Raw genomic sequence first — 14,618 nt, 5'->3', positions numbered from 1 at the left:
CTGAAAACAATCGTCATGTCCCGTCACTCTCTTGGCAACATCAAAGATATGTAACCGTAAATGCTTGTTGCCGAAAGAAACCTCCATCTCCCCAGTATAACAATCGATACGAGCATGGGCAGTGGCCAAGAATGGTCTGCCCAAAATAATGAGGATTTGGTGAGTGACATCAGTGCCCTCCATATTCAGAATAATAAAATCGACAGGAAAGTAAAAGTCCTAGACCTTGACCAACACATCTTCCAAGATTTCTCGCGGTTGCTTGGTAGACCTGTCAGCCAACTGCAAAACAGTTGACGTGGGCTTCAAATCCCCAATCCCAAAAGTGTCGTATAGAAAACTCGGCAAAATGTTCACACTTGCCCCAAGATCGAGCAATGCATGCTCGATAATCTTGTTTCCTATAACACAAGAGATAATTGGTGCCCCAGGATCTTTGAGCTTAGGTGGGGCTTGGTGCCAAAATACAAAGCTCACCTGCTCAATCAAGAAGATCGTCTTGGGCAACGACCTCGATTTTCTCTTCTGCGTGCAAAGTTCTTTGAGGAACTTTGCATAAGTAGGCACTTGTAGGATGACATCAAGCATGAGGATGTTTATATAAACTTTCTTGAACATGTCAAACATCTGGTGCATGTGCGCTCACTGCTTGTCGAAAGCAATTGATTTTTCTAAGGCCCGAGGAAAAGGGGCTTGAGAGATATACAAAGAAGGCACAAACCGTGGGCCCTGCCTGTTCTCCTTGGACTTGATAGAAGAGATCGACTGGTCAGTAGGTGGGGCAGTGGGTTCGCCAGTCGACTTCTAAGTAAAGTGGACTTTTTTCCCACTCTGAAGGGTCATAACAGAGTTGGCTTGCTCTTGGTGGGACTCTGTGAGGTGCATGCCGTGATACATAGGTTCCTTACCCTTCGGGTTGACAATATACTGACTAGGGAGGCTTCTCTCGCTTCGCCTGCTCAAGGCCTCAACCAACTGTCTCATTTGGGTCTCTAACTTCACTATCGACTGTGTGTGAGAACTGATGTTGGCCTTAATGTCAGAAAAAACCTCGAGTAGCTTCTCATGAAAAGATGAGTTTGATATGGGATCCTGAGGAGAAGGCAAGCTAAGCTGGGGATGGACCTATGGAATTATGAGACACGGGTAACCTTGTGGGAGGTTACCCTGTTTGTGCTGTGTCTGAGGAGGCATGCGGGGTGGCTCTTGTGGATTTCTTCATGCAAAGTTGGGATGATTTTGCCATCCCCGATTATAGGTAGGTGCATAAGGGTCGTGTATCGCTCTGACGAAACCTTAGGCGACATTCACTTGCTTTTGAACAAATTCAGGATAGAGTGGTGCTGCCAGACACTAAAAAACAAAGTGTGCAAGGTTAGCGCATAACTCACACACTTTTCTTATTGGATTTAGCGAAGCTAGGTTGGCCAGTAATGGATCTACTTTCCTGGTCAACTGGTCCACTTTGATTTGCAAATCATGTTCGAACCCAACTTCGAAAATCTCTCCCTTCTTAGGATCACTAGGAACAAGTGTGGTCCTATCAAGCCACAAGGACATGGCATGTTGCATAACAATTTTGCTCAGTGTGTCAAATAATGTCTATGTCTCATCCTCACTCTTGAGTATAAACGTGCCCCCACATGAAGAGTCAATCATTTGTCTGTCCTTCTCGGTCAGGCCATCGTAAAAGTACTACACCAGTTGCCAACGGTGCACCTGGTGGTGGGAGGACTTCCGAAGAAGATCTTTCATCCTCTCTCAGGTCTCATGGAACTATTCTCCCTCAATTTGAGAGAAACTGGTAATGGCTTTACAAAACTGATTTGTCTTACCAATTGAAAAATACTTCTTGAGGAACTCATGCTGTATGTGTTCTTAAGTGGTAATCTGAACAGTATTGAGGGCCTTCAGCCAGTGCTTGGCTTTGTCCTTGAGGGAGAACGTGAACAATGTCAACCTCAACGCGTCATCCCCAAAATTATTGATCCGCACCATAGAGTAGATCTCGAGAAACTCATCGAGATAATGGTAGGGATCTTCGTTGTTCATACCATAGAAAGATGGTAGCATTTGTATAATGTTAGCCTTTATCTCGAACTGTAACGCTCCTACAACAGGTCTCGTGATGCAGCAGACCAAAGTGTAGGCATTGGGAGTGAAGTACTCCCTAAGAGGATGGGTCAACTGCTGATCTTGGGCCATAGGGTCGGATCTACGGGCTCTCCTAATAAGGGACTCAGGGTTCTCGACTATCTCCACAATCTCGGGGTCAAGCAAGCGTCGCCCTTTCATGCACCTCAGGGTAGACCGTTGCAACAACCGTCCTAAGACACAGGTTTTCTAACTATCTAACGTGCAAAGCGACCAAATCACAACAAACTACAAAGTAGGTGAAATAAAGATAACTAAAATGCAGTAAACACAACACCACGCACTTGCACCCAGCATATACTTTACTAAAAAGTAAGCTATGAGCACGATACCAATCGTGCACAGTCACCTCTAAGGGTACCCTAATAGGTGGGTTGTGCAAGAAATGTAAGCTGGTATCTAGAGTGTGCAAACATGTGGTTTTAAACCTAAGTACGAAAAGAAACTAAACAATCCTAAATAAGCAACAAAGAAAGTAAACTAAACAATCCTACGTAAAGAACAAAAAGTAAACTAACAACGTAAGTAAAATGAGAACAAACAATGGCAATAACGTTAATACTCGTATTAATTGCTGTTCTCTGGCAACAACGCCAAAAATTTGATATAACTTTTTTAATAAAGCAATTAAAAATTTTATTTTCAATAAAAATATTTGTGCAAATCGTGCATCAAAACATAAAAACTGGCTCGCACTAGTGGTGGAGTCCGGGTCAAACTTAGGGAACGAAAAATACTTTGTATTCAAACACATAATCTAAACTATGCTTTATTGCCAAAAATAAAAATTTAATTAACTAAATAAACAAGTGCTGCCCTTGTAGAGGGCTTAAACAAATAATTAAAGTGCCTTATTTCAAACCCAAATGAATTAAATAAATGAAATCTGTTATTATTGCAAAATTTTACTTTTGCAAGTCAAACTGACCTTTTGAAAAAGATTTTGAAAATAACTCACCTCCGTTTTAAAATGTAAGAAAATTCTGAGAAATGAAACTCACTTATCGGTACGAGGTTCAACCGTTCCTGGTGTCATAGCCAGATGTAATCAAACCAAGGATCAATCTAATGCTTTGCTTTGCTCAACTTGTCTAAATCTATTCCTAAATGCACAAAGAATTAGACATGTACTATGAACTTTGGAAAATGCAGATTGAAAACATGATGTATGATTCAAATATTTGAAAAAATATTTGAAAAGGAGATGATTGGAAAATCGTGAATCAGGGTTTGGAAAATACTTTTGAAGAAAAGGAAAATCGATTTTTGAAGAAAAATAAATCTTGGTATTTTTGAGAAAATTGATTTTGAAAGAAAAACCAGAATATCTTTGAGAAAATCGATTCTGGACTTTAGAAAACACTTTTGAAAAAGAAACTATTATGAGGAAATCGATTTCTAAAGAAAAGGAAATTTGGATGTTTTGGAAAAATCGATTTTGAGAGAAAAACCAGAATATCTTTGAGAAAATTGATTCTGGACTTTAGAAAACACTTTTGAAAAGGGAAACTATTCTGAGGAAATCTATTTCTGAAGAAAAAAATTTGGATGTTTTATGAAAATCAATTTTTGAAGAAAAGAAGATCTTGATGTTTTGAGAAAATCGATTTCTGAAGAAAATCCAGATGACTTTGGGAGAATCAATTTATCTGAATTCAAACTCTGAAATTGGAAAATATTGAAGCTTGGAAAATTGTGAGTTTCACTTAGAAAAGTATTTGGAAATTTCTTGAGAACTTTTTGATAAAATCGATTTTGAGGAAAAAGACTTAGAGTAACTTTGAGAAAATTGATTTTTCTGAGATTTGAACTCTTGAATTGATCAAAAAGATGGGTGTGTAGCCCTGTGAAATCCTTTTTATGATGCATGGGTGCAATTTGTAAAAATATTTTCTGAAAAATTTGAGAAAAATAATTTGTAAAAGGGTTTTGTGCCTTATAGAATTTAGATAAAATAAACTCAACACATATCCCTGACTATGACCACGAATACATATTGAATGTATCTTATTTGATTCTAAAAGGACAAATACTTGGAAAAACTTTAAAAATATGTAATATTTTCTGAAGATAGCCTAAGAGTGTAGGTTGTTTGTAACTTAAAAGAAGATGATAAATCTGGGTGTTATTCATATTCTGACTATGACCATAAATACGAACTTTACTAAGTTTATTAACTCTCTAGAAGCCAATGCACATGTCATTCGTGTTGGCCTTGGTAGATTTGTAATATGCATGAATCATCATCCATCACACAATTAACATTAAAAATAAATTATATGCAAATGTAGCCCTAAACTAAGCAGAAAAGTAAATTCTTATTTTAATGTTACAATTACAATTTACATTAATAATTGAAAGAAAATAAAGAAAAGAAAAATAAAAAATCTAATCTTGAGTGTCCCTGCAAAATTAGAAAACTTGTTAGTGGACAAATGTCAGCTTTTCAGGATTTATCCAACAATATCCAGAATTGAGAGATTTATCCAGATATAAGCCTTTTTCCATGCTTTCTTGAAATAAAACTCATTAAATAACATAATGAATGATGCATAACTGAATAAATAATAAAAATAAACAAATTGAAAATTTAGAATTTATAAAAAATGACTAAAATACCCTTAAAATTGACATTTATTCCAAAACAAGGTTAAAAATAGAGGTTTTCAGAAAAGAATTTTGTAAAATGCTTAATTCGGGGATCAAACGAATTCAAAAAAATGCCAAATCAGGTGGAGGGCACCCTGATACAGTTATGAACATGATCAAATCCTAAAAATATGAAATTTTTCATGAAAAAAATGAAATATTAAAAAAATCAATTTTTTTGCCCGTGTTTCAGTTGAATTAGGACTCCGCTGGCATCCTGGTTTTATGAAATAACTAAATAACATATCAAATAAATTCTAAAAATCATAAAAATTGACATGGATACTTTTAATAACCCTAAAATTAAAATACAATTGGAAAATATATTTTTGAAATTATTTTGAATATGAATATTAGATAAAAAAGGAAAATATATGATTTTACCTGCGATCATGTATCTATCACAGTGTCAGACCCGAACCGGATATCAAACAACCATGAAAATTTCTGAAATTTGATAAAGAGAAACTAAACAGATTAATGAAGATAACTTTTTTTACAGATCTGGAATACAATATTTGATTAGGGAGATACGACTCCGATAATACATACCTGATTCTGGCCTATGCATAACAATGCAAAAAAGATAGATCCAGATTCGGGTTTAAGAAAATATAGCAAATGACCATCAAAATTCATAAAATTTTACAGAAACAAACTAGATATCACAACAAAAAAAACCCTTTTATGGATCAGAAATACGATCTCCGATGAGGAAGAAATCATTCCGGCAATATGACCCAAAGCTTGAATCAAGACTGTCAACCCAAGAAACACAGATTCTGATTGCGGGCTTTAAGAAAATAGAAATAAATGGTAAAAAATTATGAAAAACACACCATAGAAAGTAGACATGCAGATGAATTAGTGTATTTTTATGGATCATAGATACAATCTCCGGTTAGAGAGAAATCGCTCTGGCAAGTTGACCCTGGCCCAGAACCGTGCCTGTTGGTTCAAGAAACATAGGTGTTGTTGTTGGGTTAAAGAAAAATATTAATCCACTGTAAAAATTTATAAAAATTTCATCGATTAAAGTAGACATTCTGATGCTGCTTTTTACGGATCATTGATACGATCTCTGATGAGGGAGATATGACCTCAAAAAGATGCTCCTGGATTTTTACAGTGTTTTCCCAGTTCAGAAAATAGGTTCCGACTTCGATTTTTGAACATAGGGTTACAACCATAAAAAAATTCTGATTTTTTTATTAGGAACCATAGACATATGCATGATTTCACCATAAAAAAAATTAGATTTTATTAACGAATATCAACTGGTAAAATAATTGCATTAACAGACAGCCAGAATTGCAAATATAGAATCTAAAACCCTAGAACAAAACAAACTTGATTAAGTATGCTAAAAACATAAAAAAAAAACATGTAACTAATGATATGAATCATGATTTAATACATGAACAACTAAAATAAACATGATTATGATGAAATAAACAACAAAAATCAGGGAAGCATGGTTGAGATTTTGATTTAGCCATTAAAAGAGGGATTCAACCTATAGAAAGGTCGATTCTCGATCTTTTCAGGCATTTAACATAATAAACGAATTGCCAATGATTATAACGGATCAAAAGCGTGTAAAACATCATGGATTATCAGTAGATCATCATGTTGGGTCATGAGCATTGGTTTTGAACAAAAAAAAAGAAAAAATCTAACACATAGCGGGGCGACAATGCTGAAAATACAAAAAAAAGAAGAAGAAGCAAGAGGGGGAGCTCACCTTGGCTGCAACAATGGAGGAGGAAGAAGGGTTGAGAGAGGAGAGAAATACAAATGAGAGAGAGAGAGAGAGAGAGGGGGGGGGGTCGACCCCCCTATGGTCCCTATTTATAATTTTTTAACCCCTTGTTAATTAAAGAGTTCTGATTTAATCAGAACTCTATTAATTAATTAGGGATAAACTTTAAAAGTGGGGGGTGATTTTTCATAGACTTCTAACCTAAACAAAATCCTAATTAACTATTCCTAATTGAATCCTAATCAATTTTGAAGAATCTCAAATGTGGCGCCACCTATGTGGGCCCATATTTGGTTTTTAAAACCTCATTTAAAAGTTAAAAACCAAAGTTAAAATACTAAAGTAAAATTGGAGTTTTAAAATCAGTTTTGACATTTTCAAAACTTCTAATTTGAGTGAAACACTAACTCACCTAAACTAACCTAAACACCTTCAAATATGGCGCCACCTACTATGGGCCCCATTTGATTTTTTGAAAAAATGATTTTAAATAAAAGGGAAAATAAAGCAGTTAAAATAATATTTTCGAAAAACTTTAAAAGGACACCTAGACCTACTAATATTTCTATACTTTTGAAATATGTAAGATATAGAGTAAAATGAATTTGAATAAAAATGAAAAAATTAGGGTTTACACCCCTGCAGGGTGGGCCCCACTTGAATAAAGTTGTAAAAATTGGAATTTGAATTAAAAACCAGGTTTAAAACGAATCCAAATTGTTTTTCTGAAGAAAATGTTTTTAAAATAAGGAATGTAAAGCCCTGGGGGTTGGTCACATGGCAAATATCGATTTAAAACCCAAGTTTTTTTTAATTTGATTTTGAGATAAGGTTTTAAAACTTGAATATGGATTGGAGATTTTGAAAAACCAGAGTGCCGGATCTGACATGCAATGACATGAAATGGTATGAAATGACACAAAATGATATGAAATGACTACAAAATGACATGAAATGATATGCCAAATATAGACCCGGGGTGAGGGATTTGAAGTCCCAGACCCCTGGCAGAGACGAGGAATCGAAGATTTCTGTTCGAAGATGAAAATTGATAATTGAACATCAGATTTGATATTGGATCCAATCCAAATATGAATTGGGTGTCAGATATAGCCAAAATTTCAAAAAAGGAATTGATCCGAGCCCAAAATGATATTTGTACCAGCTTGGAGGATGATAAAATTGATGTTTCAGATAAAATGATCAAGAAATGATTTTGCCCTTGCAGGGCATGGAGTGACACTGAAGAATGAGATTTGAACTAGTTTTGACTGGTTTAAACTGAATCCTAGGGTTTCTAAACTCAAAGAAACTAAAAAGCCACTGACTCGACTAAACTCCTAGACTGAATGATTGAGAAATGACACAATTCTCAGAGAAATGGTGAGAAATGCACACTAGAGTGAAGTGGACCACAAAATGCACTGGGTTTGAGCTAAAATGGAGGTCAGTAATACTGCGATGAACTAAATCTAAAGCTTAAACACTAGCTGGACTGACTGGGTTCTACTCAATTTCAGCTGAAACGGGCTAAAATGGACTCCTAGACTATGTACAATAGATTTGAACTGAAACTGGACCACTTGAACTCTCGGTGAGCTCAAGTTAGACTCAGGGGAATAGGATTAACTGGATTTGACTGACTCATGGATAATTGACTACAATTCGATCTAGAAATGAGATCATTTCTCAAGAAATGAACCAATTTTAGCTGAAATGGTTAAAAATGAACTGACATCGCTCGTCGTGAGCTCAGGGGGGCTAGAAATGACAGACATTCTAACTGTTCTGAACTTAAAATGAGCTTGACTGACTCTAACTGACAGTGGCTAAGGGGTAAAATGAGAATTTTACCGACAAAATAGATGAAATGACATGACACCTAAACTAGGTCAGACTTAGGGTTAGACTCCTAAGGGGAATGACATATGCTGAAAGGGGGTCTTTGAAGATGAATGAGAAAAATTTGGGGTGTTTACAAAATCCTAATCTAAAAAGAAAAGAAAGGGCTTCAGTGCTTGAGTCTTTTCTAGTCTTGAGACTTGATTTGCTTCTCTTTATCCTTTCCTCTTTATACACTTTTGTATGGCTTGATAAATCAGAGGGAGAGTGCTGCCCTAAAGGGCTTTAAGTGCCTTTCTGAGGGCCTGAAGGGACCTCAGAAGACACTTCGAGGGTACAAAAAGGAGTTCACCGCACGTCCAAATGCTTCCCTACAAAACACAAAAAACAAAAAACAAACACAACAATACGAATGGAACACAACAAAAAATCTAATGGCTAATGACAAAAAAATTCAGCAAGAACAAGATTTAACTAACTAGAAACAAACTATTAACATGAACTAACTATGAACAAACCATTAACAAACTAACACTAGAAGACAAAATAGTAAAACAACCTAACTAACTACAATTCAACTAATGTAACAAACTAATAATCAATTTAACTAACTGGTTGAGAAGACTAAATAATCGATTAACTACATTGCAAAACTAAAAACAAAAGAAAATAAGTAACAAAAAAATTCAAGAAGGGAATGACACTAATCTGACTAGCTAATCTAACATCACTAAATAACAAAAGCTACCACAAACTACTAACTTCAAAATAACAAAACAAAAAAAAAAACTAATCAGCTACTATGTTTTAACTCACTAATGTTATCTCACAAAAAAAAAAAAAACAACAACAGTTCAAAACGTGATTCACTAATCTATTTTATCTATCACACTAGATTAATTAACAATAAACAAAATAACTAATTTAACAAACTGCTGGACAGAACTCCAAACTAAACCATTACCGCAAATCAAACTATATTAAATAATCTAATCTTATTATCATGAAAATGATAATTAAACAAGAAAGAAAGAACTCGGCTATCTATTCTATGTGACTAAGCTAATTCAACTATAGGTTGTAAATAAAAACTGACCCAAAGTGATGTAAATTACCTAAACACTAAATCTGACATTGATATACATCTAACTGTCTAAGCTAACTAATCAAGCACTTGAATAGAGAAAAAAAAAACAAGATCGGCTACCTATTCTATTTAATGAAAACTTTATTTGGATGCAAACCCGACTTCCTAATATAACCTATTACACACTGATTTATGGAAATAAATACTATTGTAACTAATCAATAACAATGATAATTAAACTGTCTATTTCACTGAAATAAATAAAAAAACATTAACAAAGCTAATCTATTTGGGTACCGATTTCTAATCTAAACTAAAAAAAACTAAACTAATTACAACAAATAAACTAATTAAACAAAACATCAAGAACCTGATTTAACATTAACTAAACTACCCTGATATTGAAAACAAACCTCAAAGATTCAAATTTACTTGACATCAAAATAGACTTTCAGAAGAAAAAAATATTAATCGGCTAATGAAAAACAAATTCTAATTACTTGATCTAAAAGCAATAATAAATAAAAACATGCTACAGATTATTCTAAACTAAATCTAATCCTAAACTAATCTAAACTAATCAAGAACCAAGAATCAAGAAACAAAAACCCTATTCTAAAACTATTGATTATCTAAATCAAGATTATTCAAGGCTTAAATCAAGAAAATGGCTAACCTATATCAAAACAAAATATATTTCTTTTCGTTTTATTTTTCAGATGTAAGAAAACTAAACTAACTAGATTAATATGCACATGATGTGAAGATCAACTGAAATTACATGTGATGCAAAACTAGATCTATGGTGAAACGGGGGAGAAAGAAACAAACTGAGCGATCCGCTTTCGACAAATTGGATGAGAAGAAGAATATGACTTTTCTGCTATAATCAGATGAATTTCACTCTCTCTCCGATAGAGGGGATGCAAAAAAACGGCGATGATGGAGATTAGAAGGAAGATTGAAAAGCATAAGAAGCTAGAAGAATGTTAGACAACCGATCGATCAAAAAAGATGAAGAAAGGAAGAAAGGGAGGCAGAGGGGAGAAAGAGAGAGGAGGGCACAGGTTACAGGCTGAAAAATGTTTTTCCATAATGAAAACATGCTATTTATACTAATCTAATTAGGTTAAAACAAAATTTTCAAAACAGGTCCAATGAATTTTTAATAATTCTCAAAGAGGGCTCTGCTTAGAAAATTATGTTTATCTGAAAATCAAAACTTCCTAAACTAATTAACATTAGCTAATTACAACTTAATCTAACTAAACTACAATTAAGAAAGTTCTAAAACTAATAAAAATATTAAAAATACAAGCTTTGAAATACACAATTTTATGATAATTTTAATTCTAATACGACTTCTCGAAAGCAATGATAAAAATAGATTTTTAAAGCGATTTTATTATAGATCATGCATAAATAATAATGAATAAAATATAAAATATATGAATGATCAGTAGGCAAAAGAATTTTTGGAAAGAACATTTTGCACAACTTTATATGTGGCAACAACAATTTTTAATGCATCTCTTCAAACATGAGCCTCTGCTTCATTGGGATCATTTTTGCTTAAATTAGTGTATGTTCATGCCCAAAAAGTTGTTGGTTTGGAACCACAAGAAAGAATCCAACTTAAGAGAGGCCATTTATCAACATCATCATTTTGTCCCATCTACATGGGATTGGCGTTGAGAGCCCTATTTCTCCATATTTTTACAAATTGTAACCTTTTCTCTACATTTTTATCAAGTTTAGGCTTACAACTTCTTGATGGTTCATCTATTTCAGAGTCAACCCAAAGAACAGAAAAAAATTGCCTGCTGCTTCACTTGAACCATAGGGTGTTTATGCTTACAAGGGCTCAACTCATCTGGTGGAAGTGATTTGTGAATGTCACCAATTTGACAGGACATCACAAGTTTGAAACCCACATGTGGCACCCCTTACGGGAAGGTCTAAACTGGGTGTACTATCCAATGAGTAGGGGAAACTCCTAGGATTTTACCAACCAGAGGCCAGCTCATGTGTGCTCGATGATTAAGAGATTTTTCTTCGGACTATCCAAATAGAAAACTATAGGGTGTTTGTCATTGCCGAAATTCAATGAATTTATGGCTTCTCGTGGTATCTAAGAATATCACCTTTATTGGCTAATTCTACTAAAAAATGAACTTGGTGAGGGTTCTAGCCAAGTCAACACCACTTTCAATATTGACCTGGCCTCCCGCCTCATTGAAGCTTCAAAAATATCCTTAAAGGTTTGATATATATATATATATATATATATATATATATATATATATATATATATATATATATATATATATATATATATATATATATATATATATATATATATATATATATATATATATATATATATATATATATATATAAATTATTAGCAAGAGGAACCCTCACCAAATCGAGGAACTCCGGGTAGAGCCTCATGACCACCCTGCCTTATGTGGCCCACCTCTAAAAGCTACGCTAGTAAGATTTAAGAAGGTTTGATAAGCTAAAGAGGTCAATAAGGGTGCATTTGAGAGCATTGGATATCAGATCCGAAGATTCCTACACCTAGATCGAAGGCTCTCGAACAAAGTATCTCAGTTCTTCGCCTTTTGAGTTAAGTAGATACAAAATTTGGCTTTAATTCACGGTTTTCTGCTTAGACCTGAGGGTCGAGCCAAAGATCCTTGATTCTCAAATCCAACGATCTCCCTCGGATTTGAGAAATGAAGCTATCAAACTCTCCCTAATATAATATTGTGAATGACAATCAAGCTACAAACTATCACTTTTCATAAGCAGGGTTAGCTTTCTTGGCACTTATGTGGCTCATTGCATGCTCATTCTTTGAACAAAGTATGCTCATTTATTGGGCGAAGTCACTTAGTTTATTGATGAAATGTCACTCTCTTCTCTTGTTACCCTCCCCTCTTTTTTCATGTGAAATGAATGAGATGGCCCCTCATATTGGGCATTATTGCTAAAGACTATGATACTTTTGAATGACCAAACTATCCTTAAATAATTTAAGATAAGAGTAAATCTTACTCAATTCATGTTGGTCAAATATATGTAACATTGCAGCTGTCTTATGATGACCATATCTCCATATCCACTTATATCTTGTAAATAAAAAAAATAATTGGTTCACATATTCATTAGTTTATTCCTTGGATTATGATGTACTTTTCAGGTAAACCAAAATGTCAGTGGACTGCAAATTCTTGGCGTTGCAGGTTTCATTGGATCAAGTAGGGGTGGCAAAACCTGACACGACCCGCCAACCCGCCTCTTAGGCGGGTTCGGGTTGGGCTTAAGCCAACCCGTTTAATAAACGGGTCGACCCGCGTAACCCGTTTATTAAACAGGTCGGGTTCGGGGTATGCCAACCCGCCAACCAGGCTGACCCGTTTAATAAACGGGTTAGGCGGGTGGGTCAACCCGCCAACCCGACCCGCCAACCCGTCTGCCAACCCGCCGACCCGTCAACCCTCCAACCCGACCCGCCAACCTGTCTGCCAACCCGCCAACCCGACCTGTCGACCCGCCAACCCGACCCGCGAACCTGAGAACCCGTTTACCCGACCCAACCCATTTATTAAATGGGTTGGCGGGTCGTGTCGAGTTACCCGTTTATTAAACGGGCCGGGTTCGTGTTTGCTACAGCCGACCCGTTTAATAAACGGGTTGAGGTATGCTGACCCGTCAACCCTCCAACCCAACCCGCCAACCCGTCGACCCGCCAACCCGACCCGACAACCGGTCAACCCGACCCGCCAACCTGACCCGCGAACCTGAGAACCCGTTTACCCGACCCAACCCATTTATTAAATGGGTTGGCGGGTCGTGTTGAGTTACCCATTTATTAAACGGGTCGGGTTCGTGTTTGCCACAGCCGACCCGTTTAATAAACGGGTCGGGTTCGGGTTGAGGTATGCTGACCCGCCAACCCGTCGGGTCGACCCGCCAACCCGACACGATTGCCACCCCTAGGATCAAGATATCAGTATAGTACACGTACTTCGATGATTATGGTCCTGAAGTGTTGATTTTTGAGATCTACGGCCCATTCTTTTCTATTTACTGTTATAAAAGTCTGTTTGTTGGATCATGGTTCATCTATCTAGGAATTACTATTGTTTAGACTATGACATTTTGTTTTACTTGGAGACCAACATTGCCAGAATGCTATTAGAAAATAAATAATGGACACTGTTGTCTGTCCATGATGATATCAAGAACTAACCTGTTGATTGGTATCATTCAAACTAGACCCTCCCGATGAGTCGTAATACAAGCTTAAAGGCAGTTTTACAATTATCAATATTGGAAATCTGGTTTCTAAGTAAAGTTCAATTTCTCTTCAAAGGAAAGAATGAACAGCTGACAGTGTCCTGATGTTATCAAGTTCCAAATTGTGAAAATTGCTTCCAAACAGACTCATGTAGTAATAAGAAAGTAAAATAACTTTGGAACTGGAATTCAGGGAATTGCATGAGAAGCCTTTGACTTTCACATGATGTTTATGCGTGTGTCACAAGAAAACAGACCACCTTCATGAACTTGCACTGTTAATATGAAAAAAGGGAAAAAAAATCATGTACTCACATGTCATAGCAGAAATTTTGAAGTTCTCAGAACACTGAAAAAGCAATCCAATTCACGAGTTCAGATCATTTTAGAAACATGAGAATCTGAAAGTTTGTTTACGTTTTAAAATGGTGCCATTCTCCAATGACTCATAAGATTCTTATGAGTATATTCAAATTACATTAGAAGTCAAAAAATAGGATCGGGAACAGTCAATCATGTGAATCAAAGTTGTATATCTTTGTCAACATTATCTAATCATACGGTGCCTATCTATAGCAAGCAAAGTTCCACAAAATCACACTTGGAACACAATGATCTAGATCTTGTGAGTTCTTTCCTATGGTACAATACTATTTAACTCAAATAGGGACGTTGGCAGCATAACAAAGAGGCACTCTTTAACTCTTCTTTTATCCTTTTCTTTTTGCCTCACATGATGCAAAGACAGATAATTATTTTAGCAAACGCATCACATATGTATTGTCAAAATTAACAAATAATTGCAGGTAATCTTAT

The 14,618-nt window shown here is 35.5% G+C and overlaps 1 protein-coding gene across 1 annotated transcript; it reads right to left on the bottom strand.

The window, feature by feature from the left end:
- Positions 1 to 219: 219 nt before the first annotated feature.
- LOC149811768 (uncharacterized) lies at positions 220 to 636 on the bottom strand. Its single transcript, XM_089992918.1, has one exon. It carries the CDS (start codon positions 634 to 636, stop codon positions 220 to 222), a length of 417 nt encoding a protein of 138 aa, XP_089849044.1.
- Positions 637 to 14,618: the final 13,982 nt, after the last annotated feature.

The sequence above is a fragment of the Nuphar pumila genome, chromosome 17, assembly GCF_984573655.1.
Source record: "Nuphar pumila chromosome 17, dmNupPumi1.hap1.1, whole genome shotgun sequence".
Lineage (NCBI taxonomy): Eukaryota > Viridiplantae > Streptophyta > Magnoliopsida > Nymphaeales > Nymphaeaceae > Nuphar > Nuphar pumila.
This window is presented reverse-complemented; position numbering and strand designations above follow the sequence as displayed.

Bases quoted from the DNA above. Each gene is read 5' to 3' on its own strand.
- LOC149811768 (XM_089992918.1), bottom strand. From the start codon at position 636: ATGCACCAGATGTTTGACATGTTCAAGAAAGTTTATATAAACATCCTC.